The 27,579-nt window shown below is 36.4% G+C and overlaps 1 protein-coding gene across 1 annotated transcript; it reads right to left on the bottom strand.

Moving 5' to 3' along the window:
- Positions 1 to 18,977: 18,977 nt before the first annotated feature.
- On the bottom strand, positions 18,978 to 19,494 carry LOC110578902 (60S ribosomal protein L23a-like). The gene has a single exon (XM_044914220.1). It carries the CDS (start codon positions 19,492 to 19,494, stop codon positions 19,024 to 19,026), a length of 471 nt encoding a protein of 156 aa, XP_044770155.1. The 3' UTR covers positions 18,978 to 19,023.
- Positions 19,495 to 27,579: the final 8,085 nt, after the last annotated feature.

The following is a 27,579-nucleotide window of genomic DNA, read 5'->3' as shown; positions in this document are numbered from 1 at the left end:
AATGAAAGTTTCTATAAGCCCTTGGAGGCTTCTTACTCCACAATCCCTTACTGCCCATCTGCTTTCTCACCCAGATGACCCTGAAAGCTCAGCCTCCTTACCATGATGTCTCCCAGACATATATGTACATTGTCCCTGTGTATCTGAACCCCAATGGTAGGTAAGACTCGTTTTTAATTTCTTGTGCAAATTAGGGGATGCAACTGGTTATCAAATTAAGTGTCCTTTAGCTAGGCAGAGTAAAGATAACTAGGGGGCTCTATTGCCTAACTGTTTTTACTGATTTTCAGAGTCTGCATTCTGGCTCAGTTAAGAGATGTTTTGCCCGTTACCAGAGAAATGGACCTATGCATCATGTAAAGTGCTTGGCTTGGATCAGAAGCTGCATGCACATTACTCCTTTCCTCCTGTCTACCCTACTCAAATCATATTTACAAAGTACTATCATCAACTAATGCTTTTGTGTAATTAGTTATTCTATTTTTTTAGGTGATGATATTATTTTAGTCATCTTCCTAACTGGGTTAGTTGTGCAATTTCTAGGGATGCTAAAACAATTGCCTAGTGGCTTGTGGGATATACTGAAATTTTTAACTTTTTTTTTGGTCCGTAATAATGAACAATCATGTCAGAGCCTAGAAATGGTTTCATCGTCAGAGAGTTTAGTCAGTCCAGTTCTGGAAGGACCAATCATAGGACATATCTCTGTCTATTCCCTCTTCCTTCAGGCCTATTACTTCATTTCCTTAAATTATAATACGTACATTAAACTTACTGTAGACAATTTAGAAAATAATAAGTAAAAGGAAGAAGATAAAATTTATCCCTACAGAAATAAGCAATATTAACATTTTTGTATATTGCCTTGGTTTTATTTATTTTTATTTTTATTGTTTTTATTTTTTTAAAGATTTTACTTATTTGAGAGAGAGAGCACAAGCAGGGAGAGCTGTAGGCAGAGGCAGAGGGAGAAGCAGGCTCCCCACTGAGCAAGGAGCCCAATGCGGGACTTGATCCCAGGACCCTGGAATCATGACCTGAGTTGAAGGCAGACACTTAACCAACTGAACCATGCAGGCCTCCCGTCTTGGTTTTATTTTTTAGATATATATGTTTATGTGAATATGTTTACATATTAGAACCATACATAAACAATATAGTACACTCATATTTTCTCTTGGTTTCATTCATAGCCATTGAGTGACATCACTAAAATTATTTCAGAAACATAACTGTAGAAGTAGAATAGTCTGTCCAATAGATCTAACATCATTTATTTAATTTACCTTTGTTTTTAAACTTTGTATTAATTAGGATAATTATTTTTGTACCCCATGTCTTATTACTTCTTCTTAAAGTCTCTTCTAAATGTATGTTTAGAATTGATACTGAGAAATGGAATTACAAGGCCAAATTAACATGTGGCTCAGTCTACAAATTAATTTTGAAGAACAATATTAACAATTTCCTCTCCACCATTAATGAATGAGACAGCCTGTCTCACCATGCCCTCTCATGACTTTATCACTGTAGCTTTTTTTGCACACATTCACTTTCTTACTTTCCAATTCTAAAACCAAATCTTTATCATTTCTGTGCTTGTTTTCCATCTCAAGCATGACGGCTTTCCTTTGGGTTTTGTCCCCGCATAAAGCTATGTGTTAAAAAGAGCCACTACTGAACTGGATATATTGGTAAAAGCAAACCAGAAAATTCTGAGTGTTAGGAATGTGTTTATACACACAAATCATTGTTTGACCACATTCGTCCTTTGCTCTGTAAAAGCTCCCCACCCTTAGGCCAAAGACCCACATCCATCTTTCTCAAACATCTGTGTTTCATTTATAAACTCAGAACTATGGAACTGAAGTGACTCTATCTTTCTCTACTTTTTACTGATCTTAGCTTCATTAAACACATCTACTCAAAGTAACCTTTCCCTATTCATTTCTTTCCCACTTGCACAACTTCCTTAATACTAAACTCTTTTTCCATCATGCCCACAGTGTGCCATAGTCTTCTTTCAGGCCCAAAAGAAGCATGTCTTGGAATCTCTTCCATTCATTCATTCTTTTGTTTATCCAAGAGATATTCATCAGGGTAAGCCCTAGAAAGATGCTGGAATCCTGCCTTTCTGGTGTGCTCCTACTTCCTGGAATTCCTGAGGGATCCCAAGGGTCAGCAGTATATAACTGGTGATGTCTTATTGCTCAAATTAACATTTTTTCATTACTCATCATCTGCCACAAAGTGTGAGTGAGCCATAAGGAAAATTTATACCTTCTTATACATATTCTATTTTTTTAAAGATTTTATTTATTTATTTGAGAGAGAGAACACGATGGGGGTGGAGAACACGAGAGAGAGAGCACTAGGAGAAGCAGGCTCTCCACTGAGCAGGGGCTTATGCCATATTCTAAAACCACATAATAATATCATCATCTTTATATATTTCATACTGAGTATAAATATTTGACATCTACCAAACTCTTTTTCCACTGGTTTTCAATTTGGTATTAACCATTGATTGTGTTACTTTGCCTCTTATCTTACTCACTACTCTATTTATAACAGATGTTTCCAACAGCAGTGCTCACATGGTCACACAGCACTACAAACCGTGTTGTTACAGCAATGCCTCCCAACATCCAAAACTGCTTTTGTATCCTCTTCTCATCAGCCAGCCTTTTAAATATTTAAATGTCAGTTACATCTTGTGAGTGCTTGAGTTCAGGATGAGAAGGATGCTCAAAAATACACGGCATGATGAAAGAAGACATGGGACCCCCTAGGTTGTTCTTCCTTGAATTGAAGATCTGACAGTTGCTGATTTGGTCTTAGAGGCTTGTCTCAGAGCAGACAACTAGGCATTCTCAGATATTCAAGGTGCCTCAACAATTCCAGTCCTGTTTTTGGAGGTCAAGTTGAGCTTCTAGACCAAAAGACTAGAGTATAGAAACTTAAGATGAGTCTCTGGACCTACCGGTGGGCCTGGGGCCCTGAAAGATACCTAATCTTTTAAATTAGCATCAATGGGTGGGCAAAGTGTGCTGGACTCAAAGGCTACCAGCATGAGTACACAGTGCTCAATGCTACATGGCTTGTGGAGACAAAAAAAGAGCCCAGTGTTCTGCAAAATATCACATCTCAACTAGGTTTTCGTTCTATTATTAAAACTAGGCTTAATTATGTTGAGTTGCTATTGAGCTGGGGAAAGATAGAGCAGGGAAAAACAAGGAGGGTCTTATTTAAGGCTGAGAAGCTAGGCCAGATCTGGACTTGCAGGTGAGATCATAGATGAAGACAGGTTTGAGGAACCAGAGAGGCAAAGAAGATCCTATAGAAGTGTGCCTTCTAGTTTTGCTTTGGCTTCTATCCCAGCTTTCCTTCTCCTTTCTGTATACTAGGGGATTTGATGTCTGGTGTGACTATAGCAACCTCTGCCTGAATTTCTTGTTTATTTACACATTCATGTTTCTTTGAAACCATTGAAAGGATCCTCTGCTTCTTGTCTGATAGTACTACTGCTAAGTTCCTAAAGAAGCTGGTCATGTAGCATCTCTCAGCACACTGAGGACTTGCTTTTGTAAGGTGCTGTGCAGGCTGCAATGGGGATATCATTTTATAAGACAAGGTCCCTCAAGGAGCTAAAATACAGTCAAGTAGATGAAACATGGCACCTATAAGTCTAGTACAAATCAGTGTGTAAAAATATTTTGTGAAAAATAAAACATTTTCATTTCCCTAGGAAAAGATTGATTGTTCTTTGGTCATAGTAACAAGTAACTCCCAGATCTGGCATTAAACAATCCCAATTGATCATTGAAAACTGTGAGTCAGTAATCATACATCTGAATGCCAGGCATTCTGTGACATCCCCATACTTCTGAAAGTATCAGCAGCAGCCACGTTCCAATAACCAACCCTCCACAGCTAAAGTTCAATGAATTCCTCACAGGTCTTGCTTCTGTACATCACTGATCCTGAACCTCATGCTTCTCCAACCTATATGAGATCAGTGATTGCTTTATTCAGAGAGATTGCATCCTGCAAGCACAATTTTTCTTTGTCTAATACACAACAAATTCTCCTTACTGCTTTAGATTTCCAGTGACAACTTCTTTCTTTGACTCATTAGTCTATTTGGTCAGGTGTGTTTCCCTTGGAGTCACAAGGTATCAGGAAATCAGCAGCCCATGGAGAAACAACCTTCCAAGTCTAGACTGACCAATCATGAGTCTTTAATAATGCCATTACCAAGTCTGGTACTCTGATTGTGGGAAATAATTATGCCAGTTGTCAGGATATAGATGATACCATGGAGAGAAGCTTTCTTTGTAAAAGCAAGATAGTAGACAATTTTGGAGGAGAGCTATAAATGATAAGGCATGCTATCTTTCACTATGAAGTATCAACATCAAAATGGGAAAAAAAATAAAATGTTTGCCTGTGAGGTCAATGATAATCTGCCATCTTCCTCCCACCTTCATTAATTAGAATTAAGATGGCCAGGTCTCTTATCTCTACTGTATTTTTTTTCCTTTATAGCCAGAGAGGAAAGGGCCAAAAGCTTTGAAGAAAGAGAATTTATGTTTTTAAACCTAGGCATTTAAAAAAAGAAAAATATTGGAGTCAAAGAGGAAAGATAAAAGATCTGAATTATTATAATTGTAATGTTAGCCACTGGAAATTATCATCTGGGAGTTTTTCCAGTATAAAAATAGGCTATCACTTGCTTTACAGGAATTTAGAAAGCGAGGGTATGTAACTATGGCTCAATAGACATATTTGTTCACTGGATATGGCAGGCTTAATGCAGGTTAAGATACCTCATGTTTCACCAATTCTATTTGGTGGAAAAGTCCTCCAGCTTCTAGACTAGGTTTAGGTGGAGGTGCATGGCAAACTGAGAAGTCAGCTGAGGAGGATTACCATATAAGCTTTCATATTTGGGTAAATGATAATGAACAATGAGGATAACTAAGGGCCTATAATCCAGCAGGACAGAGGTGATTTCAGGGGTGATTATATCGTAAGGCAGATGGAAAATATCCCAGAGTGAGAGAGGAAGCTGGGCAGAACAGACTGAGGGGAAAGCTATTTCCCTTAGAGAAGACTCAGAATGAGATGATAATGTGTTCCGTTATCAGTGAAAGGCCACTGAGACCTATCTCCTGCATGCTTTCCAGCTAACTTTTCAGAGACAGATGTCTTATTAAAAAACAATTCTTTCTAAAATCATAAGCATAACTACTAAGAAGTCTACCTTCCTTTTAGGACAGCTGAGAGCTAAAGAGACGAAGCCAGGATTCTTTTTGCTCTGAAATATCAAACAAGGTCATGCTTCTTTTTTTGGAGATTGTTTTTTGTTTGTTAGGTGATCCCACAGAGAAGAAACTGTCTTTATTCCGAAATTATATAATGAAGAACCTTGGCCCTAGCCAACCTCCCCTTAGCATACAGAAGTATAAAAGAAATCCTCCAAACCTCACAAAGGCTTATGATTTGATTAAGTTAATCTAGGAGGGAGGCACCTTCCCTGAATAGAACTATCAGCCGACTTCTTTCTTCTGTTCAATGGCCACCTATTATATGACTTGTCTTATGACCTGTGATTGTGTAAGCAAACACTATGGATTTTAGATTACACATTTTGCTACAAAAAGGATTGGAAAGGGCTAAAGATCCATTGAAAACCAAATAAGGAACAAAACTGTTCAACCTAGGGCATGAATTACTTAAAGACCTGCTCCTAATATATTCCTATAGGTAGTTAAATTTAAAAAGCTTCAAAAATTAGCAAAAATAAAAATATGAGAAAAATTAAAGAGAATAATGAAAATAAATGAGGTAAAAGAAATTTTTAAAATTCAAAAGAATTACGAACTTGCTAAAATAAAGACAAAAATAAATTGTAAGAAAAAAAATTTCAAGTGAGTAATTGAAAATATACTTTAGAATATTCAATAAAACTGCTGAAATTTTAAAAGAAGACAACAATATAATCGGATAAAATGAATATTTTTTGAAAGACTAGCTTAAAGAAGAACAGCAAATAGACCAAAAAGAAAAAGTTAAATTATTCAATGATAATATTCTAAGACTTAGTACCATGGCACAGGGGCATATGTTCTCATAAGAGAAAGCCAGTGAGCACAGCAGAAAATACTTGACCTTTCTATTTATATGCGAGAAGCCTTTCTTTTCTTATTTTTTAAATCAAGAGTCTCCTTATTTAGAAAGTAAAGGTAATCCAATATATGGATACAATTTTATTGAATTAAAATATCACATCTCCAATAATAAAATATCAAAAACATTAACTCTAAACAAAGGTTTAAGTTAAACAAAATATAGGCACAATGGCCAACTCCTCCTACTAGAGGGTTCTATCCCCTACTGCCTATTAAGGGTGTCTCTCCTGCAATTTTACTTCTGTATTTTGAGGTGCTAAATTATTCCCATCAATATACAAATATACTCTAATATTCCCATATCTTAAAATAGATATGTATATATCAGTGAATCACTCATACTCAGAATATAAAAAAGATATCTTTTGTCAAGGAGGAAAATGAGCAAAGGCTTGAAATGACACTTCTCAAAGACAATGTGCAGTAGGTAAATAAACATATGACTTCACTGGTGTTGCAATGCAAATTAAACCATATCACAATTTATAAAACAAAATTTTAAAAAGGGAACTACATGTTGGCAAAATTATTCAACGACTGGAACTCTTACACAGTGCTTTAAGAAAAAACAATTTGTAGAACTGTTTGGCTATAATAATATATGTTTTCTATGACCCAGCAATTCCATTTCTAGATAAATTCATCATGTGCTCACCAAAAGTCATATGCTAGAAAATACGTGACTATAACCTAGAAAATTATGACTAGTACTAGCAGCATTACTCATAATAGTCTATTATGTGTAAATGCCCAGATTCCCTTAAACATATTAATAAATAAATAAATTGTGGTATATTCAAATAGTAGAAAATTAAACATCAATGAATGAGAATGAAAAACCTACAACAAAGTGAATAATTCTCAAAAATGTAGCTCTCAGCAAAGATAGACATGAATGAGTTGCCAACATTAGTGTCAGACATTAGCACAGAGATCGATCTCTGGAAGGTAATTAATGACTGCATGGAAGGCTGGGGCTTGCGGGAAGGTGGTAACTAACATTCTGTTCTTTGATCTACAGGCTGCTGAGTTACTGAAAATTCATCAAGTATATTTAAGATACATGTAGTTTTTGGAAGTATAAGCTTAAATTAAAAGTCAAAACAAACAAACAAAAACAAAACCTTGACCCCCGGTACCTTCAATTACCACACATTATGTGACCTTTTATAATGAATCTTCTCAACTAGCTGTTCTGTACTTGCTGCATTTGCTGTATCCACTTTCTCGTGCTGTTTTCTCTGTCTTTTGTATCCACTGCTCAACAGTGAGACTTTTTAAGGCAACTGATGACCCTAAACCAAGGGTTAGTTTTTTATCTTCAACTTAATCAACCTCCTGGGAGCACTTGCCACACAGATTACTCCATCGTCCTTGAGAAATTTGTATCCCTTGGCTTGGTGACACTATATTCTCCCCACTGGCTGCTCCTTTGTAGTATCTGTTACTCAGTATTACAAATAAAACCAGGAGAATGGCATAACTAGAATTCAGAAAACACCACACATTTCAAATTACCTGTAAGTACAAAAGTAAATGCCAATTTTCAGCAGAGCCATCATTCAAGCTTTGCAGATAGAGGGGGAGGGCGCTGGGAGGAAGGCTTGGAAAAGCTGCTGAGGAAGAGAAAATAGGAGGAGAAAGGTCCATGATTGATCTAAGATCCCCTCAGAAAGAGAAAGTCCACTGTAAGTGTGAAATAACTGAAAAATATTTCTTTAAAAAAAAAAGATTTTATTTATTTATTTGAGAGAGAGAGAGAGAGTGCGAGCAAGAGCGGGGGAGCAGCAGAGGGAGAGGGAGAAGCAGTCGCCTGGCTGGGTGGGGAGCCCTCCACTAGGCTCGATCCCAGGACCCCAGGATCATGACCTGAGCAGAAGGCAGATGCTTAACAGACTGAGCCACCCAGGCACCCCCTGAAAAATATTTCTGATAAATCAGACCACTGACAGCAGAGAAGGGACATAATAGTGTGTGGGGCTCAAAGTGACAATATTGAGAAGCACTGTTTCAGAGGGATGAGGGTACCAGAAAGGGAGTGGCCTCCTTTGTGGACTAAAAGGTGAAAGAAAAGAAAAAAAAAAACAAGCAAAGGGGGAATATTGGGATCCTGCTAGAAAAAAGAGAGTAAAAAAACAAAATCAAGGGCATATAAGCTCTTCTCACACTAACCAAATACACCAAACAAACCAAGAATTTCCTATTCTTGAAACAGAAAACTTGCAACCCATTCCACTGGCATCCTCTCGGCAAAAGGGCACCGACTTAAATGTCATATCTACACACTGCTACTGCAGGAGGAAAACAGAGAGAATCAAATGTTTCACCTGATGAAAATTCTCTCTCAGGAAACCCACCACAAAGCAGAAGAAAACTCTAACACAATATTGCAAACTGAATTAAATATCTTCAGACGAGCATTTGTGAACATATAAATATATGTATTAAGGAAGAAATAAAATAAAAGCTGATTAGACTCAGAGAAGAAGAAGGGGGGAAGAGAAGGAAGAAGGCGGGGGAGAAAAAAAGGGGGCAGGAGAAGGGGAGGAGGGAGAGGGGGAGGAAAAGAAAATTATAATAGCGTTGATGACTAAATTATATGAGATAACCCAGGGAGAATAGTCTTTTTTTTAATTATTCTTATGTTAATCCCCATACATTACATCATTAGCCCAGGGAGAATAGTCTTAAACAAATACTTGAAAAGAACTTTGGAGAAAGGTAGGAAAATAATCAAAGGAATAAAAATGAGTCAAAATAAGAAGTAAAATGGGTGAGAAGGAAAGTGGTTAAAATGCAAAACAAACAAATATTAAAAATCATATAATATGGAAACTCTGACAATGAAAAACAAAATAATAAAACAGAATGCATATTTAATTCCTTAATAAAAAAATCCCTGGAAATAAGATAAAAACTCTTTCTAAATATGGAAAATACCCAATAGGTACCTGAGAGACTTTCTTGAAATGACTATGGAGAAATAAAGTTGGAAGTGAAAAGTCACTCACAGCGAAGTGACACCTGGTGGCACTGTTAACACTTACTGGGATGACTGCTGTCACACACCTCAGCCAGAATCACAACCGCTCTACTTCCTCATCTGGCTTCCCCCACACTACGGCAACTGCTAGAAGTCAGTCTACCCTTGGCATTATTCAAAATTCCCTGGTGGGTTCCTGTCATATATATATATATATATATATATATATATATATATACCAATATATATGCCAAGACTTCTTGTCTCTCTCTAGGCCTAGATATCAAAGTGTTCTAGCCCCGGGACTCCCCTCACTTTGCATTTGCCTGAGTAATCATCCTTTGAATTATTTGCACTCACTTGCTGTGGTAAGGTATGTTTTGACATATGATACTTTTAAAGGCGAAAGAGCTGGCCAGATTGGACCTTAACTCCAAGTGGTCAACTCCAAGATGTATGTTAATAAATCCATAAGACTTTTAATGATTTAAAAAAAATCTTTAGGACTTACAGGCAAATCCTTTTGACTTACAGGCAAAATGATCAATAATTTACAAGGACAAGAGAATTACACTGATTTCTTTAAAGCAACTTAAAAAACAAAACAAAACAAAATACAGTAGCATTTTTCCATGAAAAGAAAGTGAATCAAAGATTTTTATACTCAGAAAACCTGTCATTCAACTATCAAGGCTATAGAAAAATGGCTTTACATGTGCAAGAACCCAGGTTATACTTTAAGCTCAAGCTCTTGAAGAATCTTCTAGAGAATGAGCCAACCAAGAGATAATGCAGAATCTTCAGCAAAAGCAATTGTGATAAGCATTCATTCTACTAAAGTATAGAACTAGGATTGAGGCTAAGGTATGGAGGAAGGTGAAAGAATGGAAAATAAGTATTATGTGTTCTCATAAAGTAAAAATAATGCAACTAAAGTAATGGAAGAAAGGAGAGCAAAAGAGGAAATGGAATAAGCTCATTGATTTTTGTATAGGCAATAGGCAAAGTCAAAAGACACTATTAAAAATCAACAAATCTGGGGCACCTGGGTGGCTCAGTTGGTTAAGCATCTGCCTTCGGCTCAGGTCATGATCCCAGGATCCTGGAATCGAGCCCCACATCGGGCTCCCTGCTCAGCAGGAAGCCTGCTTCTCCCTCTCCCACTCCCCCTGCTTGTGTTCCCTCTCTCGCTGTGTCTCTGTCAAATAAATAAATAAAATTTTAAAAAAATCAACAAATCAAACAATAAATGTTTGTAAAAGAAATCAGATTACTAGGAGCATTAGAAAGGCATAAGTACAAGGTAATTACTACAAAAAATATCAACTATTCTAAATAGGAAATAAAATATAAAAATGGAAAACAAAGTAAACACAACCAATGCAGCAAGAAATGACATGATACACAGAACAACCGTATAATTACATAATTGTATAAATGTATAAAAATTATAAAATATGAGTTATCTTTTCAGTCATATCAGTAAATATAGGTGGGCTTAACTCAACTATTAAAAGAAAACTTAATTTTACTAACAAAGTAATGCCAAGCTGCAATTCTGTACATAAGGAATATACTTACATGATAGCAGTCAATAAATTGTGCCTTTACATTTTTACTCATCTTTTATGAACACAAAATACTCCATGTATTTATGTAACTCATGTTATATAAATGTATTAAACCCAAAATACTAATACAAATACATGGGATAAATAATTAGGAAAGGATTATTTATTTTACCAAACAGATCCAAAGCTTCCTTCTTAAATTGTAAGTAACTGTAATACATTTACTTTTTATGAATAACTCCCGAGACATTGAATGAACACATAAATATATATAAAAAGAGGGGTGCCTGGGTGGCTCAGTCAGTTAAGCTGCCTTCGGCTCAGGTCGTGATCCCAGGGTCCTGAGATCGAGCCCCAAGTTGGGCTCCCTGCAGACACACACTCCCTCTCCCTCTGCCTCTCCCCCAGCTTGTGCTCTCTCTCACTATCTCTGTCACTATTTGTCTCTCGCTCAAATAAATAAAATCTTTTAAAAAAATTAAAAAATATATATATAAAAAGAAAACCAAGCAATTAAGATCTATATACATGAAGAATATGCACATCACGTTCACATAATACCAGACGTCCTTAGTAATGCTAAAACAGTTGAAAATTATCTGTATCAGTGGGGACATTCTAGATCATAATTAGCTGGAGGACAGGCAAAGGCTATATTGGAACCTTCTTTGCCTTGCATTTGTATAAACTAAAAAATATTAATGTCAACAGGCTGACTCGATATTTTCCGAAGTTTTGCCAAACTAACGCTGTTATTCAAGTGTGAAATACACAGAAAAATAACCGCTGTTTTGTTTGGTATCTGCTTTTCCCTCTGGTTGACTGTGTCAGGGAACAATGAAGTTCTCCAACCTCAGGGCTCAATGGCCCACGCTGTTCAGAGTTAGAGAGAACACAAGTATCGATGGTGTAGAAAGCCCACGTGGAGTAGCTTTTCAGGGTCAAGAGGACCAGAACAACAGAAAAGCATCTCACCTGGCTACTGTGTGGTCGGCGAATAAAGGTGGCAACAGTTCTAAGAAATGCACTCTTAACGTTTAAAAAAAAAAAATCCGGTCCTATTCTAACCTCACCACTGGGAGAGAAGGCAGAGGGCTTCTGCCAAAAACTTCAGGTGAATGCAGAAGGTGTTCTCTATTCCACCAGCAACATTAGAAAAAGGGAGGGAATGTCTGCTCTGTTCTTAGCCCTTCACCTGCCAATCTCCATCTGTGAGGAGTCAGCATTTTCTGCCCACAAAGAGATATCCTACCTCCCTAGGTCTGAAAAGATGCTCTGGAGAAAACAGAGCATTGATGGGGGGATTTAAAGGGCAGCGGAAACAATAAAAGACATACAAGGTCAATTGATCCAAACATTCTGGCAGCCGGAGCTTACCCGCCCCTCAGCATTCAGAGAGCACGAAGGCAGTTACAAAGCGCACTGGGTCAGGGCATGCTTGAAGTGACTGACAGCGGAAACGGTTCTTCTTGAGCTCAGTGTATTTGCCTCAACCACAAGGACCTCGCTTAGAAGATCTTCCCTGCCCGCTGCATTGACTTGACTTTTTAGCTAATCATTCTTCAGGCAAAAACTGTCACATGGAGATGGTTGATTTCTTTGGTTCTTTGAAAAAAGAAAAATTTTTTGAAGAACCTCCTCTTTCAGGGGGTACAAACGTCTTAAAGATCCACCGGCACTATCTTATACTGGTTAAATAAAAAGACAGTTGCTACTACCTAGGCACATATGAGATGAATGAATGGGAGGTGCTGGGCGCGCGCACACACACACACACACACACACACACACACACACACACACGGGATGCTTTTTCATTTCCCTTGGAGGTTCTATCATGGAATGCAGTTTGTTTTCTTAGAGAACAGTTCTACTTTTATAGCCCATGAAGCCCTCGCTTAATGTTTTCTTATCTTCTCTTTTGAGCTGTACCCACACCTTCATGCCCTTCCTTGCTCTGCTTTGAATTACTGATGGAAGGGGAAATACCTTACTAATTCTATGCAAAATCATATTGTGTGTACTTCTGTATGCATTTGTGTGTGAGACTGCTTGTGTGTATGGCGCCCTTATACTCTTAGTTAATGAACATAAATATCTAGAGCCTTAAAGATGTTAAAATGATGGTAAAATCCATTAGAAAATAACTTTAAAGTAGATGCTATTAATTTCCCATCTTTATGACTGCATTTATTTGACTTTCAAGATTATTTTGAGTTTGTGGCAAACTCTTGCTTTTGTCATAGTACATGTAATTCCACAGGGGAGAGAAAAGAAAAGGAGAAAGAAATAGGGAAGGTTAGGGAAATGTACATAACAGTGGTGCATTGAGGTAGAGATAATGTAGATTGCTAACTCTGCATCTGGTTGTAAGATTTACTTTCAAAAGGTCTGTCAGACTTTCATTTGTAATACTGGCATTAAAAACTCTGAAAATACATTTTTACTTCCTTACTTTTTTAGTTTTTAGGGAAAATATTTTCTTGTTGAAAACATATGCATGAGTAATCTAGCAATATATAATAGAAATTCAGAAGACATAACTAAAAAATCTAAATATCCAATGTACCCATAGTATCTGACATAGATCATAACAGCATAGAAAACGACTATTCTTAGCCTGACCCCTAGTGTTAATAGCAAATAAGCGTGCAGTCTGACAGTATTAGACCTAAGATAAAATTGTTTAAAAAGAAATAGATAACAATAATTTTTTTCATTATAAAATAATCCACTCTTGATGAGTAAATACTGAGCTTGGGAACATCAATCCAGAAGGAGTTCAGAGATGAACATCTTCATTTGATAAAAGGGAAACCTGAGTCTGACTGTTTTGGGGATGAAAGAATTAGTCTGAATTAGTTTATGGAGCTGCATTTTAGTCTTTGCACCCACTCCACTGGCCATAAATCTATTTTACAACTGTGGGAAGACAATCTCTGACTTTTAATCCCTTTCTTCACAGTCCCCGAGCACTGCTATGGCTAAGACATGCGTTCACTCCTTGCCTGCTCTGAAGTTGGCAAGCAAGTTCAAGTTACTCAAAAGCCACAGCAGAAAGGGCCAGAGAAATAAATTATTCTTTATTAATCCAGTCTGAGTTTAGAATTGCCTGACGTTTCTCTAAGCAACTGAGACAATTTTGGTAATTATCCACCCATTTACAAGACATTTCTAGATATAGCTCCAAATAATTCAACCAACTTAAATGTTTCTCTCTGTTCCCTGGTAGGGGGAAATCTCTTCTTACAGCAGAAGCCCCCAGAAGCTTTGAATGGGCTGTCTCCCCAAATGAAGTTAACAGCCAGGAATTAACTTTTACTTATCCAAGTAATATATTCTCAGCAGATAAAGAAAAGGAGAATTGTGAATTGTTTGCTTATTTTTCTGAAGACCTGGAATATTCAGCTCTTCTGATCTCCTTTGCTCTTATATGCTATACTTGTTTTCATACCCCAAATCTGCATTATTCTTTTTCTTATTTATGAATTTTTCTACTTCTTTTGTTCCTGAATTCAGTTTATAAAAGCCTTCCCAATGGTAATTACTTGGTTTTAGATCTTGGATAATTTAACTTTACTTCCTATTACCAAACTAATAAGCACATTTACTTCTTAAACCTGGAAATTGCCCCAGCATGTTCTAAGATACTTTTGATAAAACTTACCAAGTTGATTTTTCAACAGAAATCTGAGTAGCGACTGTCCCAATTACCACTCAATTTCTTACCTTGAGAATATTTTGGGGGGGGAGGGTAGATATTTATAAGCTGATTAAAGAAGGTCATGCTTAGAGGTAGCCTAGTTGTTGGTTTTAAAATAACACAATTCTCATTGTCTTAACTATTCATTCTCTTGTCTCAGTGTATTGATGGAGACAGCTGAATAAAAAAGTGATTTCAGAAATGTCAAAATAAACTTGCAATAACTCTTTGCAAAATTTTTGATAGAGTAATTATAATAGTGCATGCTATATATATTTGAATTTTTGCTGTGTTTAGAAGTTTGCCAGGATTAAAGAAGCAACAAACATGATAAAGATAATTTTTGAGGGACTACCAATTCTCATATCATGAACTATGGTACTCAGACCCCCTGCACTTGAATTAGCTTAACTGCTATCCCTTTCACCTCCCCCCCCCACCCTCACTTCAGAGATCCTTGATTCCTGTCTGTTTTCCAAACATGGGGCCCAGTGACCTAACCATTAGATGAGATTCTCCAATAGTATTCTGATCAATCTTCTTCATTTTTTTTTTAAGATTTTATTTATTTATTTGACAGAGACAGAGACAGCGAGAGCAGGAACACAAGCAGGGGGAGTGGGAGAGGGAGAAGCAGGCTTCCTGCCGAGCTGGGAGCCCGATGTGGGACTCGATCCCAGGACCCTGGGATCATGACCTGAGCCGAAGGCAGTCGCTTAACCAACTGAGCCACCCAGGCGCCCTCTTCTTCATTTTTTAATATGGGTTTCTGTTGCTTGCCTCCAAAAACCTAATTAACCCAAGGTAGCAACATTACAGGTAACAAGCAAAGGCTGGGATTGGTTCCAGGCAAAATAAGGCAGGTGGCAGTGACAATTCCTATCCATAAACCCAGAGAGGAATTTAACACTCCATGGAATGAAATGGCTAGATTAGTTAATTAAATCATCACCTGTGCTCATCCAAAATCAAATTCCTATTTGTAGCAAGACTTAGGGAGACTGCACTGTTCTGCTATGGCGAATAAGGGATGTTCCAGAACCCAGGGTGACAAAATGCCAAGCCACAGCTCTGTATGAGGCAAGTACGGTTATCATAAGAGGCAGTAGGACAGGTATAGTAAGCACATTTTGATTCACAATATTGCCATGGTCAATTGAACATAGTTTCCTGGAAGAAAATCAAAAATAAAAATAAAAATTCAGGCCTGGGGAACAAAAGTCTGTCACGAGCCATTGTAACAAATGGATTCAATCTTCCCTCATTCCCCAATCCTGAAATAGTTCACAGACAAGAGCTTCTTTAATAAAGGAAGGCAAGGTGGACTTCAAAATGAACTCAGAAATATATCCATTATGTATGCCCTGTGAGATTTTTCCTAACTATAATCAAAGGGTCCTAAAGCTACTTACCAGGGTAATTCTTTAGTGTAATGAAAATACCAAATCTTTCAAGGGCTATCAGCACTGTCTCTGAGCTATTGCTGGGAACCCAAAACACTGCTTCATACCCCCAGTCTTATTTGGGGCTTATGAGCTACAGGAGAACAGTGAAGTTTTCACATAGCCTCCTGGAAAAACTAAAATACTCCAATCCCATTTCATGGTTATTTTTAATAGTTTCTGAGTGTACAGCTTGAATAGACATCTTTAGAAGCAGGTAGCATCCCTACATTGATGCCATCAACTAAAACCAATGATTATATAGGGCCAAGTTCCTGGACAGCTCTCCTACCAAGCAGCACATCATAAATCTCAGTACTCTACCTTGTCGGGGAAAATAGCAGGGACTAGGGTAACTATCACAAACTTAAAAGATTTAAGGGTGGTAATTTCACATCCTCATTTAATTATACAGTTTGATGCAAAAATGAACAGGCTTAAAGTAGCAGGCATTTGGGGGGTTTGATTATCTGAAAATAAGTGCTCATTTTGGCTTGATTCTTGAAAGATAATTTCTCTGGACACTAATTCAAGGTTACTAGTCATTTTCTTTTAGAACACAAGAGAACATTCGTCTAGCTGTCATTTTTGCTTTAGAGAAGTCACTTGTCAGTCGAAAGGTTGCTACTGTGATTTTTTTCTTTGATTTTCTACAGTTTCACTATGATGATTCTTGGTATGTGTTTCTTTTTATTTAACCTGCTTGGATTCATTTGGATTTTGAATGTGAAGACTGAGATCTTTCATCAGTCCTGGAACATGTTAAGCCATTATCTTTTGAAATATTGCTTCTGTACCATTCTTTCTTTTTCTCCTTCAGGAACTCATGTTTGGACCTCCCTCTCTTCTTTTAGCTTCTTAATCTCTTATCTATTTTATGTCTTTTTGTCTCTTTTATTCTGGATGATACCTTCTGATCTCTTTTGATTTTCTCTTCAGTTCTAATTTGTTATTAAATGTTCATCACATTTTCAATTTAACTTTAGTTACTTAAGAGAATTTATTTTTATACGTTTTAGATTTACAGAAAAATTGAGAAGCTATTACAGAGTTTCCATATACCCCACACTCAGTTTCTGCTATTATTAACATTTTACATTATTATAATACATGTGTTAAAATTAATGAACAAATGTTGATACATTATTATTAATTAAAGACCATAGTTTATTTAGATTTCCTTAGATTTTTCCCTAATGACCTTTTTCTATTCCAGGATCCCATCCAGGATACCACATTAAATTTAGTTGTCCTCTCTCTTTAGGTTCCACTTGGCTGTGAGAGTTTCTTGACTTCCCTTGGTTTTTTGTTTTTAAAGATTGTATTTATTTGACAGAGAAAGAGAGAGAGAGAGCACAAGCAGGGGGAGCAGCAGAGGGAGAGGGAGAAGCAGGCTCCCCGCTGAGCAGAGAGCCAATGACATGCGGCTCCACCCCAGGATGCTGGGATCATGACTTGAACCAAAGGCAGATGTTCAATGGACTGAGCCACCCAGGTGCCCCTTGACTTTCCTTGTTTTTAATGACCTTGGCAGTTTTGCTGAGTACAGACCAGGTATTTTTTAGACTACCCTTCTATTGGAATTTGTCTGGTGTTTCTTCTCATAATTAAGCTGGGATTATAGGTACCTGGAGGAAGATCACACAGGTAAAAAGTTGTTAACATTAAATCATAATAAGCATACATACTACCAGTATGATTTATGACTTGTTGACACTGGCTTTAATCACCTGGCTGAAGTAGTGTTTGCCAGGTTTCTCCACTGTGAAGTTTTAGCCCCATTACCGTACATTTTGGAAGAAAACCACTATGTGCAACACATACCTACAGAATGAGAGTTATGCTTCCCTCCTTAAGTAGAAAGAATTTATTTAAATTATTTGGAAATCTTCTGCATGAGAAATTTATCTCTTCTGCATTTTTAAATTTATTCAATATTTTTATTTATGTATAAACGTGATCTTTATTTTATTATATTTTTTAATAATCCAGTATTATTCATTTTTTTTTGCTCAGACTGTTTCAGCTTTGGCCACTGGGAGCTCTGTCAGTTGCCCCCTGTGTTCCTTTGATATTCCTATCAATATGGGTTTTTTTTAGCTATTTCTTATTTTCTGGCGCTACAAATGCTCCAGGCTCATCTTGTGTATTTTCTGTCCCAGTCTTAGAATCAGCCATTTGTTCAAGGAGCCCTGATTCCTTTTTTAAAGAATAGTATTAGAAACCAAAATGTGGATGCTATTTATGCATGTTGCAACGGGGATGTCATTTCTTTTAGGCCCTTTCATCCAAAAAGCAGAAAATATATGTGATTATACAACCTGTGTATTTAAACAGATCTGTAAGTATTTCTATATACAACCATCTGTACTTATATTAAGCTAAACATGAATTCATATGATGTCTCCAACTTTGATTGCTATCATGGATATTTTTTTAGGCGCTTCTTTTCACTTAATTGTAATCTCCCACCCAGAAATCTGGCTCCCACCGTCTGTCATACATTTACTTAATTGTTCCATTCCGGTATACATGTATAGCAGTGTCAGAATTGGTAACACATAATCCCATGGGAAACAACTTTATCAATTAGAATACAGTGCTTCTGTGTAGTTCCTTATATCTTTAGTCTTATAGATGGCACTCATTTCCAAAAATACTCAGCTTATCACCTTTCCCCCAACCCCTTCAGTGAGATTCTTTCAGTTGTTTGTAATACAGTTAGACCTCCTTGTCACAGTCTGCATTTCTTCCTGGGATACCCCAATCTCCTAAATGATAATTAAAATTTTGCATCCATTAAGGTTACTTTTTGTGCTATACAGTTTTAGGGGTTTTGACAAATGCATAATATATTGTATTCACAATTATATTATCACAAAGAATCACGTTATTAATCCACTATGCTTCACCTATGTCTTTATAGTTTTATCTTTTCTAGAATGTTATATAACTGGTTTCTTTAGCTTAGTAATATGCCTTTGGTATTTCTCCATCTGTCTTTGTGACTTTATAGCTCATTTCTCTATATCTCTGAATAATACTGTGCTGAATCACATTTTATCCATTCAGCTTTTTTTTTTTTAATGGTGAAAAGATTTATATTTAGATTTAGCCAGCTGGACTCAGTTTAGATGATTCCAATTTTGTTGGCAACATCCAAAGCATCATAGTCAGGAGCCAGTCGAACATATGCCTTCTTCTCTCCATCAGGCCTGATCAAGGTGTTGACCTTGGCCACGTCAATGTCATAGAGCTTCTTCACAGCCTGTTTGATCTGGTGCTTATTGGCCTTGACATCCACAATGAACACAAGCGTGTTGTTGTCTTCTATTTTCTTCATGGCTGACTCAGTAGTCAGGGGGAACTTGATGATGGCATAGTGATCAAGCTTGTTTCTCCTGGGGGCGCTCTTTTGAGGATATTTGGGCTGCCTCCGCAGACGCGGTGTCTTGGGTCGTCGGAATGTAGGTGACGTGCGGATCTTCTTTTTTTTGTGACTGTGGACGCCTTTCAGCACCGCTTTCTTGGCCTTCAAAGCCTTTGCTTTGGCTTCGGCTTTGGGAGGGGCAGGGGTTTCTTTCTTAGTCTTCGGCGCCATCTTCGTAAAAGGGCTCCATTCAGCTTTTAAAGGACATCTTGGTTGCTTCCAGTTTTGGGAGATTACCAATAAAGCTGCAATAAACATTTACATGAAGGTTTTTGTGTGGGCTTGGCTTTTCAAATCAATTGGGCAAATACCAAGGTGCATGTTCGCTAGCTCATATGGTCAGACTGTTAACTTTGTAAAAGACTGTCAAACTGTCTTCCAAAGTAAACATACCATTTTGTAGTCCCACTAGCAGTGAATGAGCATTCCTGTTGTTCCTCATGCTAATACCTTTGAAAAAGTTTTTGTTTATTTCACATTTCACAGTTGTACCCACCCAAAATTGATTTCTATATATGGAGTATGTATGGATCCATGTTTTTTCCACATGAATTTCTAGATAGAATATTTGATGTTTTTGCGATTATAAATGATAAATTTATTTCCTTTTTAAACACTGTATTGATAACATGTTGAAATGCAAATAATTTTTGTATATCAGTATTTTATTCAGCCACATTACCTAACTTATAAATTCTTATAATTTATTTGTAGAGATATATAAATTATATCTTTCTTTTTTATCGAGGTAACACACATAGTTAACACACAGTTACATTAGTTTCAGGTGCACAACATAGTGATTCCACAACTTTATAAATTATGCTGTGCTCACCACAGTGTAGTTACCACCTGTAAGCATGTAACTCTATTATAATACCATTGGCTATATTCCCTATGCTGTACCTTTCATCCATAACTGTACCTCCCACTCCCCTTTGCCCATTTTGCACATCCCATCACTCTCCTCCCTTCTGGCAACCATTAGTTTGTTCTCTGTATTTACAGGTCTGTTTCTGCTTTTTTTGTTTGTATGGTTGGTTGGTTATTTTTTTTAGATTCCACATTAAATGAAATCATATGGTATTTATCCTTCTCTGACTTATTTCACTGAGCATTATACCCTCTAGGTCCATCCATGTTGCTGCAAATGGCAAGATTTCATTTTTTTTTTTAATGGCTGAATAATAGTCCATTGTATGTATATAGACATCTTCTTCTATCTAGTCTATCGTATGTATATAGACATCTATTCTTCTATCGATGGACTCTTGGTTGTTTCAATATGTTGGCTATTACAAATAATGCTGCAATAAACATAGGCATGCATGTATCTTTTTGAATTAGTGTTTTCATTTTCTTTGGGTAAATACCCAGCAGAGGAATTATTGGCTCATATGGTATTTCTACTTTTAATTTTTTGAGAAACTCCATGGTTTTTTCCACATTACATTCCCATTAACAGTGCATGAGCATTCCCTTTCCTCCACATCCTGGCCAACACTTGTTATTTTTCTTGTCTTTTTGATATTAGCCATTCTGATTGGTGTGAGGTGATGGTTCATGGTAGTTTTGATTTGCATTTCCTTAATGATGACTGATGTTGAGCATATTTTCATGTGTCTGTTGGCCATCTGGATGTCTTCTTTGGAAAATCTCTATTCAGGTTGTCTGCTTATTTTAGTGGATTATTTGAGGTTGTCAGTGTCAGGTTGTGTAAGTTCTTTATATATTTTGGCCACTAACCCATTACCCATGGTTATACATGGGGGTATATATATATATATATATATATATATATATACCCCATTACCCATGGTTATACATGGGTATATATATATATAGGGTACAAATATACCCATATTTGGTGACCCATTACCAAATATATCATTCATAAGTATCTTCCCCTATTCAGTAGGTTGTCTTTTCATTTTGTTGATGGTTTTCTTCACTGTGCAAAAGCTTTTAATTTTGGTGTAGTCCCAATAGTTTATTTTTGCTTTTGTTTCTCTTGCCTAAGGAGATACATTCATAAATATGTTGCTAAGGCTGATGCCAAGGAGATTACTGCATATGTTTTCTTCTGGATTTTTATGGTTTCAGGTCTCACATTTAGGTCTTTTGTCCATTTTGAGGGTTTGTTTTGTTTTGTTTTTTCAGAGAGAGAGTGTGAGTGGTGGGGGTGGGTAGAGGGAGAGGCAGAGAAAGAATCTTAAGCAGGCTCCATGCCCAGCATGGAGCCCAACACTGGGCTCAATCTCACGACTCTGAGATCATGACCTGAGCTGAAATTAAGACGCTTGGATGCTTAACCAACTGAACCACCCAGGCACCCCCTGAGTTTATTTTTCTGTATGGTGTAAGACAGTGGCCCAGTTTCATTCTTTTGCATGTGCCTGTCCAATTTTTCCAGCACCATGTATTTAAGAGAATATATTTTTCCCATTGTATATTCTTGCCTCCTTTGTCATAGATTAACATACAGATGTGGGTTTATTTCTCGGCTCTCTATCCATTTCCTGTGATCTATATGTATATTTTTGTGCCATTACCACACTATTTTGATCATGATAGCTTTGTAGTATATCTTGAAATCTGAAATTGTAATACCTCTAGCTTTGTTCTTTCTGAAGATTGATTTGGCTATTCAGGGTCTTTTGTGGTTCTATACAAATTTTAGGATTATGTGTTCTAGTTCTGTGGAAAAATTCTATTGGTATTTTGATAGGGATTGCATTGAATCTGTAGATTGCTTTGGGTAATATGGACATTGTAACAATATTAATTCTTTCAATCCATGAACATGGAATATCTCTCCATTTGTTTGGGTCATCTTCAGTTTCTTTCATCAGTGTTTTATAGCTTTCAGAGTACAGGTCTTTCACCTCCTTTGTCAAGTTTATTCCTCAGTATTTTATTCTTTTTGGTGCAATTGTGTAAATTATCTTAATATATAATATATAATTTATTGTTAATAATTTAATATATAATTAAATTCATCTTTAAATACTGTGAGTGATATTTCTACTTTTCCAATACTGTGAATGATATTTCTATTTTTCCAATTTTCATGTATTTTATATATATTTCTTGCATTAATGCATTGATTAAGGCCATTTGTACTCTGTGGAACAGAAATGGTAATAGTAGACATCTTTATCTCATTCCTAATCTTAGAGTGTTCAATATTTCATTAATAAGTATGTTCTTGGCTGACATCTAAAATAATTACACATATCATTATTTATAATAATCACAGCAACTAATTATCAGATTATTCTCAGATTAGATACTTGTTCTTATCAGATGAAGGCAGTTTCCTTCTATTCCTAAAGGAATAAGGGCTTTTTTTTATTATTATTACAAATAAATGATGAATTCATCAAAAGTGTTTTTCTGTAAGTATGGAATTTCTTACAATTATTCTTATAGTCTATAAAAGCACAGCATGGTAGTACTTGATTTTCTCAGGTTAAACTAACTTTAAATTCCTGAAATAAGTCCAACTTGTTTAAGATGCATTAACTTTCATAAATATTGCTGGATGTGGTTTCCTATATTTTTACTTAGAATATTTACATTTAAATCACAAGATGTATTGGCTTATAATCTTTACTAATGCCCTTGACAAATTTTGGTTTCAAAGAATTTGGACTTAGAAAATTTGTTTTAACATGTTCCCCTTTTTCTATTTGTAGAAGAGTTTCTGTGATAAGACTGCTAATTTTTGCCTCATAATTGGTAGAATTTTTTCATTGATGTACTCTAGCTGTGGAATTTTCCAAGCTCTGGTAAGTAGTATTATTCTAGAAAGTTGCACTTTTCTCTTGCTATTAATTGGCATGAGTTGTTCTTAATGTTCTTGTATTATATTTTTGTTGTCTGTAGGATACGCAGTGAGATCCCCTTTTCACTCCAGTATTGGTTATGTATAGCTACTCTTCTTTTGTTCTTAATAAGCTTTAAAAAAAGTTTTATTTGTCCTTCTGTACAAACATTCTATTTTCTTATCAACAACATTTGACTTTTTTGGTCCTTTCTAATCTGTGATTGTTTTTTATACCACCTGTTTCTGCTCTTAATTTCATTTTCTTTCTTTTTTTTTTTTTTAAGATTTTATTTATTTATTTGAGAGAGAGAGAATGAAAGAGCACATGAGAGGGGGGAGGGTCAGAGGGAGAAGCAGACTCCCCGCCAAGCAGGGAGCCCGATGCGGGACTCGATCCCGGGACTCCAGGATCATGACCTGAGCCGAAGGCAGTCGCTTAACCAACTGAGCCACCCAGGCGCCCCTATTTTCTTTCTTCTTTCTTTGGTTTAACCTGCTGTTTTTATAAACCTCTTGAGAGGAATACTTTGTTCATATATTTAAGCCTTTTCACTATTTCTGAAATACTCATTTATAGCTACAAATCTCTAAGCATGATTTTAGCTACATACTACAAATCTCATAATGTAGAATTTTATTGTTTAATTCAAACTGTTTCTCGTTTACATTGTGATTCTTCTTTGATTCAAGAGTTGCTATGTTGCTTAATTTTCAAATAAAAGCAATTTTCTGGTTAACTCGTGGTTAAATAATAAACTGTTTATATGAGGCTTTTAGAAGGTTGCCAAAGGTGTGCCAAATTTTTATATTTTACATATACTATGATTGTGAATTTACCTAGCTTATTTTTTATTTTTTTAAAGATTTTATTTATTCATTTGACAGAGAGAGCACAAGCAGGGGGAGTGGCAGGCAGAGGGAGAGGGAGAAGCAGGCCTCCCGTTGAGCAGGGAGCCTGATGCGGGGCTCAATCCCAGGACCCCAGGATCATGATCTGAGCCAAAGGCAGACGTTCAACCAACTGAGCCACCCAGGTGCCCCTCCTAGTTTATTTATTTATTTTTTTTTAAGATTTTATTTATTTATTTGATAGAGAGAGACACAGCGAGAGAGGGAACACAAGCAGGGGGAGTGGGAGAGGGAGAAGCAGGCTTCCCGCCGAGCAGGGAGCCTGATGCGGGGCTCGATCCCAGGACCCTGGGATCATGACCTGAGCTGAAGGCAGACGCTTAACGACTGAGCCACCCAGGCGCCCCTCCTAGTTTATTTTTTAATGTGAATTCTTGCTTCATGCATTTATAGGCTATGTTATCAGATTTTTTTCTGATGTAATATTCAGTTTACTAATTCTCTTTATGGCCATGTCTAATTTGCTTTACATTTATTGATTAAGTTTCTACTTTCAGTTTTTGTATATTTTCATTGTAGAATTTGTTCTGTACTTTTTATAGTTACTCAGCTAAATTCTCAATCTTCTGTTTCATTTCCCTGTGCATGCCAATAAAATCACAGTTATTTCAATGTAAACAGAAATAATATTTCAGTAACTCTATTATCTAAATTTCTTGATAGTCTCAGTTTTTATGATTTCTCTTAGTTTTTGGTCATGTTTTCTTTCTTTAAAAAAAAAAAGATTTTATTTATTTGACACAGAGAGAGAGAGAGAGCACAAGCAGGGAGAGTGGGGGAGCAGCAAAGAGAGAGGGAGAAGCAGACTCTCGTCTGAGCAGGAATCCCAATGCAAGGCTCGATCCCAGGACCCTGGGATCATGACCTGAGCCGAAGGCAGACGCTTACCCGACTGAGCCACCCAGGCGCCCCTTTGCCATGCTATCTACGTACTTATGCATTTACTTTTACTCATCAGTGGATATTGAATATGAATAGTTGGAAAGGTCACTGCCACCTGTAATGGCGTTATCTTTCTCTAGAGAAAATTTGCACGGACTTCTGACAGGAGCCTAAACACAAAAGAAATCTCGTATAATCTCAATCCAATCAGGAAGGAAGATGATATTCACCTAGTTTAAATTTTTAGGAGGTTGATCTGTTTTCAGCTTAGCTTTTCTTTCACGGTGATTTTCAGAGTCCTAGGAACTTACTGGGAGCCTTTATAGACCTTGAACTCCAATTTTTGCCCCATGAGCCTGTGAATTGATTGAAGATTTCTTCACCTTCTTAGACACTCAGGATCTAGGAGAAAGTTGGTCCCTCCTAATAGCCAGAGTCACGTCTTGGGTATTTTTGTTTTCCTTGATATTTGTCCCGTAATTCTCCATAAGCTTGATAGCTCTTCGATATCACCCAAGATTATATTAAAAAAAAAATCTTGTACGTCTTCTCTAGTTCTTCTTAGGTGTACTGTTGTCTGAATGTCTGATGCATTCTGCCTTAACTCAAAACAAAAAAAACTTCTATGTTGGAATGAAAAATATAAAGAATTTTGAGAAAGGGGAGATATGGCTGGTTTATTTTTCTCAATTTTGTTTATAAAATATAAAAGATATGAGGCAATGAAACTTTATAAAGAGAAATATTCAAGGAAATTAGAGTTATATGGAGAGTCCTTTCTTAACTTCAATTTAACATTTCTCGTCTTCAATTTCATGTGAAATTTTCAAGCAAATATAGTAAGTTTAAGCTTTCCCTTAAAATTCTGTTTTGTCCCAATGCTATGAGATCAATTATATTTCTACACACAAACTGGCTGCAATTCAGAAAGAAAATACAGCCAAATACAGCCCGTGTTATAATTAAATAATTTTAATGCAGGTCATGTGAAGAAAACCCCACATAAGCAGATTGCCCAGTCCCTTGGAGAGACCTGACCAGTTCATCTGCAGGAGAATGAAATAGGAAATATTGCTGTAAGGAACATGTAGGAAAAATCTGAAGTGACACTGGAATCTCATTTCCCTGAAATTTGAAATGGTTTAGCTACTAATATTTTTCCCTCATCTAGGATTCATCAGATGCCTCCAGAAGTTCTGATTCATTTATGTAGTTTTAATTTTCAGTGTAATGACCCTGTGTTACTTGTGTCTTTTAAGCATAGATTAAGAGTCAGAGCCTTTCCCTGCCTTCTTTTCTTTAATTACTCTGATGCCAGTGAAAATATGTTCACCTCTTGAGCCAAGAAACTCAGTATCTAAGTGACAGTGATTTCCATGGAGCAAGCAGTTTTCTGCTGAGCTGTCAAAAACACCATGTTTGATATGTCACATTACACCTTCTTTTAAAACAAGGGTAAAATAGTTTGGATGATTGTTCCCAATGGAACATTAGTTTCGCCGGTATTTGAAATATTAACATGGATATCTATCTCTATAGGGTGAAAATGCTGTATCAGAATGCAAAGCAAACTCTAGCAGTTGATACATAAGTTGTTTACATCTAATTTTTCTTTTTCCTCCATTAAACTTACAGAGAATAGGAAATATAAAGGCAGAAGAAGCAGAACACAGAAAAGGAGATTTTCTATCATTCTGCTTTGATCAGCTACAAACAGAGTTATCAAGCAACTGATTTAGAAGAGCAAGACAGTCTCTGAAAGCTACTTCTCTACAAACTGAAACCTTTTACAGGAAATGAACACTACAGAAAAATTATATTTTAATGCTGAAGCTCTATAGTGTAATAACTTTGATGACTCAGATATCTTTTATTTTTGTATTGATGTCTTGACTTTTACCTGCTTAAAATCACTTAGGAGGTCCAGAGGATGTGGTAATGTTGGAAACCGGTCCATTCAGACTTTCAATCATCTATAAAGTTAAGTTGGATTGAATATGTATACTGCTCTATCTTGAAAGTTTGTATTTGGGGATAAAATTCAACCTAAATAGTATCTTTTGTCTTTCATTATAGAAAAAGGAAAATCACAGAGTAATAATGTAATATACATATTATTCCAACTAATTCTTTACATTTCTTTTATCCTTTTCCAAATTATACTGTTTGCCCTCTATGTTAGAATTCTGCCAGCTTAAAAAAAAACCAGAAAGACCAGTATAAAATATTTTAAGCAACATATCCTTTCAAAAAAACAAAGATGGAGTTTCTGCAACAAGGGAAACCACAACAAATGAATTTTTACAATGTTAAAATGTTACAATGTTAAAATGAATTTTAACAATGCAATCACCTTGATGTCTCAGGTGTGTAATAACATACCAGTCAAGGGCTTTATGTGCGTCACTTAAAAAATATAGACTAGTGTCCAATGTCACCCTGAGAAAAATCCTTCATAAACTCAAAACCTACGGACTGAAGACATGTAGTCTCCCATGCAGGAGTGCTGGTTCTCTCATGTTTTCCTTATTGTCAGGGAGACTGAAGGAGAGAACGCAGAAGACTCTTCACATACAGTTCCTATGGTAACCCCAATTTTACACTCTTTATTCAGTTTTTAGGTCCCCCAAAGGATC

This window comes from Neomonachus schauinslandi, chromosome 4, assembly GCF_002201575.2.
Source record: "Neomonachus schauinslandi chromosome 4, ASM220157v2, whole genome shotgun sequence".
Lineage (NCBI taxonomy): Eukaryota > Metazoa > Chordata > Mammalia > Carnivora > Phocidae > Neomonachus > Neomonachus schauinslandi.
This window is presented reverse-complemented; position numbering and strand designations above follow the sequence as displayed.

What these genes read in the sequence shown, in the direction of transcription:
- LOC110578902 (XM_044914220.1), bottom strand. Translation starts at nt 19,494, where the DNA reads ATGGCGCCGAAGACTAAGAAAGAAACCCCTGCCCCTCCCAAAGCCGAA.